Source organism: Canis aureus, chromosome 11 (genome assembly GCF_053574225.1).
Source record: "Canis aureus isolate CA01 chromosome 11, VMU_Caureus_v.1.0, whole genome shotgun sequence".
Taxonomy (NCBI): Eukaryota; Metazoa; Chordata; class Mammalia; order Carnivora; family Canidae; genus Canis; species Canis aureus.
Genome location: NC_135621.1, coordinates 19,005,464 through 19,011,561, shown reverse-complemented (window position 1 = coordinate 19,011,561; position 6,098 = coordinate 19,005,464). Strand labels below are relative to the sequence as shown.

The 6,098-nt window shown below is 38.3% G+C and overlaps 1 protein-coding gene across 1 annotated transcript; it reads left to right on the top strand.

The window, feature by feature from the left end:
• The first annotated feature begins 4,442 nt into the window (after window positions 1-4,442).
• Window positions 4,443-5,354, top strand: LOC144322982 (olfactory receptor 6C68-like). Its single transcript, XM_077913193.1, has one exon. It carries the CDS (start codon window positions 4,443-4,445, stop codon window positions 5,352-5,354), a length of 912 nt encoding a protein of 303 aa, XP_077769319.1.
• Window positions 5,355-6,098: the final 744 nt, after the last annotated feature.

Below are 6,098 nucleotides of genomic sequence, written 5' to 3'. Positions count from 1 at the left end.
AATTTTCCCCATTCTCACTGGTGTGAGGTGGTATCTCATTGTGATTTTGATTTGTATTTCCTTGATGGCAAGTGATGCGGAGCGTTTCGTCATGTGCTTGTTGGCCATGTCTAGGTCTTCCTATGTGAGATTTCTGTTTATGTCTTTTCCCCATTTCATGACAGGATTGTTTCTTTGCTGTTGAGTTTCATAATTTCTTTATAGATCTTGGATACTAGCCCTTTATCTGATACGTCTTTTGCAAATCTCTTCTCCCATTCTGTACATTGTCTTTTAGTTTTGTTGACTGTATCCTTTGCTGTGCAAAAGCTTATCTTGATGAAGTCCCAATAGTTCATTTTTGCTTTTGTTTCTCTTGCCTTCATGGATGTATCTTGCAAGAAGTTACTGTGGCCAAGTTCAAACAGGGTGTTGCCTGTGTTCTCCTCTAGGATTTTTGATGGACTCTTGTCTCACATTAAGATCTTTCATCCATTTTGAGTTTGTATTTGTGTATGGTGTAAGACAATGGTCTAGGAACCACTTTTATTCAAAAACAATAATAGGAAAGCAATTTTATGGTCATAAATAAAGCATAAAGTGCAGTAAACTTTTGAAAAATTGTTGTATATCATTAGCAATCAACAAAATGTGAATTAAAGTGAACAAAGAATCAAAATATTATGACCAAGTAGGATTTATCCCTGGGACACAAGGCTGGTTCAACACCCGTAAAACAATCAATGTGATTCATCATATCAGCAAGAGAAAAACCAAGAACCATATGATCCTCTCATTGGATGCAGAGAAAGCATTTGACAAAATACAGCATCCATTCCTGATCAAAACTCTTCAGAGTGTAGGGATAGAGGGAACATTCCTCGACATCTTAAAAGCCATCTATGAAAAGCCCACAGCAAATATCATTCTCAATGGGGAAGCACTAGGAGCCTTTCCCCTAAGATCAGGAACAAGACAGGGATGTCCACTCTCACCACTGCTGTTCAACATAGTACTGGAAGTCCTAGCCTCAGCAATCAGACAACAAAAAGACATTAAAGGCATTCAAATTGGCAAAGAAGAAGTCAAACTCTCCCTCTTCGCCGATGACATGATACTCTACATAGAAAACCCAAAAGTCTCCACCCCAAGATTGCTAGAACTCATACAGCAATTCGGTAGCGTGGCAGGATACAAAATCAATGCCCAGAAGTCAGTGGCATTTCTATACACTAACAATGAGACTGAAGAAAGAGAAATTAAGGAGTCAATCCCATTTACAATTGCACCCAAAAGCATAAGATACCTACGAATAAACCTAACCAAAGAGGTAAAGGATCTATACCCTCAAAACTATAGAACACTTCTGAAAGAAATTGAGGAGGAAACAAAGAGATGGAAAAATATTCCATGCTCATGGATTGGCAGAATTAATATTGTGAAAATGTCAATGTTACCCAGGGCAATATACACGTTTAATGCAATCCCTATCAAAATACCATGGACTTTCTTCAGAGAGTTAGAACAAATTATTGTAAGATTTGTGTGGAATCAGAAAAGACCCCGAATAGCCAGGGGAATTTTAAAAAAGAAAACCATATCTGGGGTCATCACAATGCCAGATTTCAGGTTGTACTACAAAGCTGTGGTCATCAAGACAGTGTGGTACTGGCACAAAAACAGACACATAGATCAGTGGAACAGAATAGAGAATCCAGAAGTGGACCCTGAACTTTATGGGCAACTAATATTCGATAAAGGAGGAAAGACTATCCATTGGAAGAAAGACAGTCTCTTCAATAAATGGTGCTGGGAAAATTGGAAATCTACATGCAGAAGAATGAAACTAGACCACTCTCTTTCACCATACACAAAGATAAACTCAAAATGGATGAAAGATCTAAATGTGAGACAAGATTCCATCAAAATCCTAGAGAAGAACACAGGCAACACCCTTTTTGAACTCGGCCATAGTAACTTCTTGCAAGATACATCCACGAAGGCAAAAGAAACAAAAGCAAAAATGAACTATTGGGACTTCATCAAGATAAGAAGCTTTTGCACAGCAAAGGATACAGTCAACAAAACTCAAAGACAACCTACAGAATGGGAGAAGATATTTGCAAATGACATATCAGATAAAGGGCTAGTTTCCAAGATCTATAAAGAACTTATTAAACTCAACACCAAAGAAACAAACAATCCAATCATGAAATGGGCAAAAGACATGAACAGAAATCTCACAGAGGAAGACATAGACATGGCCAACATGCACATGAGAAAATGTTCTGCATCACTTGCCATCAGGGAAATACAAATCAAAACTACAATGAGATACCACCTCACACCAGTGAGAATGGGGAAAATTAACAAGGCAGGAAACAACAAATGTTGGAGAGGATGCGGAGAAAAGGGAACCCTCTTACACTGTTGGTGGGAATGTGAACTGGTGCAGCCACTGTGGAAAACTGTCTGGAGGTTCCTCAAACAGTTAAAAATATACCTGCCCTACGACCCAGCAATTGCACTGTTGGGGATTTACCCCAAAGATACAAATGCAATGAAACGCCGGGACACCTGCACCCCGATGTTTATAGCAGCAATGGCCACGATAGCCAAACTGTGGAAGGAGCCTCGGTGTCCAACGAAAGATGAATGGATAAAGAAGATGTGGTTTATGTATACAATGGAATATTACTCAGCTATTAGAAATGACAAATACCCACCATTTGCTTCAACGTGGATGGAACTGGAGGGTATTACGCTGAGTGAAGTAAGTCAGTCGGAGAAGGACAAACATTATATGTTCTCATTCATTTGGGGAATATAAATAATAGTGAAAGGGAATATAAGGGTAGGTTGAAGAAATGTGTGGGAAATATCAGAAAGGGAGACAGAACGTAAAGACTGCTAACTCTGGGAAACGAACTAGGGGTGGTAGAAGGGGAGGAGGGCGGGGGGTGGGAGTGAATGGGTGACGGGCACTGGGTGTTATTCTGTATGTTAGTAAATTGAACACCAATAAAAAATAAATTAAAAAAAAATAAAAAAATAAAAATTATGTATAATTAAAAAAAAAGAAATAGCTAAAACTTCTTAAATCTGATATTGCTAAATGTTATTTATAATAAGATGGTCGACTATATTCAAAGTGAAACAAAGCTAGCCAAAAACAAACAAAAACCAAGGATTTGACTCTTCAACTCTATAAACATACTCCTAATGTTCCCTTACTTCTCTGTAATAAATTTTTAATCCAACACATTGCTATGCAATACACACAAGGAGCAATATGTCATTGTCAAATGTGTTTCCATTGTCAAATGGAAATTCAGTTTAGAATTTTAATATCAAGAATCTATCCTTACTGAGAACCCTTTGATGGGAAAAGGCAGAGCGGGAAGTTCTCAAGATCTGGAGAATAGGAAACGGTAGCAGCCAATTAGAGTATTTTACTACTAAAGAAATCTATAAGAGGGAACCCTGGGTGGCGCAGCGGTTTGGCGCCTGCCTTTGGCCCAGGGCGCGATCCTGGAGACCCGGGATCGAATCCCACGTCGGGCTCCCGGTGCATGGAGCCTACTTCTCCCTCTGCCTGTGTCTCTGCCTCTCTCTCTCTCTCTGTGACTATCATGAATAAATAAATAAAATCTTTAAAAAAAAAAAAGAAAGAAATCTATAAGAAAGTACTGAGTGAGACAGTACAATCCCAGATCTCAGCTTGCAAGCTGGGGAGAAATTCTTCTTAGCACAAGGATATTCAAGGAAGCATCGAAATATATCATATAGATATTCTATTCTAAAAGTAGAAAGAATATACAACCAAATGTAAATATTACAATATTAAATGTGTAAGTTTGAAGTAAAAGTCATATGGTGAAAAGCTGGAAAAAATTGGACTGCTAACACATTTAAATGAATCTTTAAAAAATACATCCAATAAAAATGTATTTTTCCCCAACAAAAATGTCTTAAACTCCCAAGAAAATGAACTATATAAGCTGACACAGGATAACCTATGTGATAAGTGTTCATTGCCTTTTTAATAACTAATACACATGTAAACTTTAATACTGGAATTATCTTACCAAATACCATTGTTAATTTTTCTTAGTTTTCTCTGCTAGAAACATGTCTACACATAGAAAATTTGAGGAGGGCAGAATTGTTGATTCAAAAGCAACTTATGAAGATAGGACTCTTTTTCAATGATGTTTATAAGACGATAAGTTGTAGATTTATTAGAAGCAGGAGTAGGACATAGGTGATTCAAATGTGAAGAGTCAGTTTGTGTGATACAAAGAGGTATTTATCGTCATGCGTTTTGTGGTAAGTTCTCCAATAACCAGTTATATAGGAATCACTCAGATTTACTTGAAGTTAGAAGCTGGCCAGGAGTTTGAGTTCTTCATATAGTCTCCCTTATTGTTTCAAGCAGATTGGGCAAAAGACAATAGTCAAGGATGAGAAACCAAACGGCACTAACAACTTTCATCTTGCTGGGACTCACAGAGGACCCTCAACTAAAAATTTTGCTTTTTATGTTTCTGTTTCTTTCCTACATGTTGAATGTATCTGGAAACCTAACCATCATCATCCTCACTCTGATTGATTCCCACCTTAAAACACCAATGTATCTTTTCTTCCAAAATTTCTCCTTCCTAGAAATTTCATTCACAACTGCTTGTGTCCCCAGATTTTTATATAGCATATCATTGGGGGACAAATCCATTACCTATCATGCTTGTGTCAGTCAACTGTTGTTTACAGACCTCTTTGCAGTAACAGAATTTTTTCTCTTGGCCACTATGTCCTATGATCCCTATGTGGCCATCTGCAAACCCCTGCATTACATGACCATCATGAGCAGAAGAGTCTGCAAGAACTTCATCGTCTTCTGTTGGGTAGCAGCACTGATCATCATTCTCCCACCAATTAGTCTAGGTTTGGGCCTGGAATTCTGTGATTCAAACATCATTGATCATTTTTGTTGTGATGCATCTCCTATCCTGAAGATCTCTTGCTCAGACACATGGTTGAAAGAACAGATGGTTATAGTCTGTGCTGTGTTGACATTCATCATCACCCTCATGTGTGTAGTTCTTTCTTACATTTATATTATCGGGACCATTCTAAGGTTTCCCTCTGCTCAGCAAAGGAAAAAGGTCTTTTCCACTTGTTCTTCCCACATGATTGTTGTTTCCATTACTTATGGTAGCTGTATCTTCATTTATGTCAAACCTTCAGCCAAGGATGAGGTAGCTATTAATAAAGGGATTTCACTCCTTATTACTTCTATCTCACCAATGTTGAATCCCTTTATTTACACACTGAGAAACAAGCAAGTGAAGAAAGCTTTTCATGATTCAATTTAAAAAATTGCATTCCTATCAAAGATGTAAAGGAGAAATGAGTCAATGAATCTAACTGAAAGGAAGGATGGAAAGGCACAAAACCTGAAGCTTCTCCAGTCATACTGACACTCTCACTTTCTTTTTAAGCAGCTTAATGTGAACCCTATTCCACTGTTTATTCTCCACTAAAATTAAACTCTGTGTATATTTACTCTTAAATTCTGACAGAAATTGATATTTGCTAAATATGTTGCTTGTTATCACTGGAAACACAGGAAACCACGTTTTTGGGTTAGGGGATAGGGGTGTTGGCATATTTCTACACTGTTAGGTTTGACTATGTAGCCTATGTTATAGTTAACAGAATGGTTGTGGAAGTGATGTGCACCATTTTTATACCAGGCCTATAAAACATCTAATATGTGATTCACCAGCCCTCTTTTTTCCCACCTACCAATCAGATGCCCAGGTTTCAATGACTTTGTAAGCTTCAGACTGGTGATGAATGACGTTGATTTTCTTTTTTCTTTTTTTTTTTTTAAATTTTTTATTTATTTATGATAGTCACAGAGAGAGAGAGAGCGCGGCAGAGACACAGGCAGAGGGAGGAACAGGCTCCATGCACCAGGAGCCCGACGTGGGACTCGATCCCGGGTCTCCAGGATCGCGCCCTGGGCCAAAGGCAGGCGCCAAACCGCTGCGCCACCCAGGGATCCCATGACGTTGATTTTCCATCTCAGCTATAGTATTCATCCAAAGCACAGG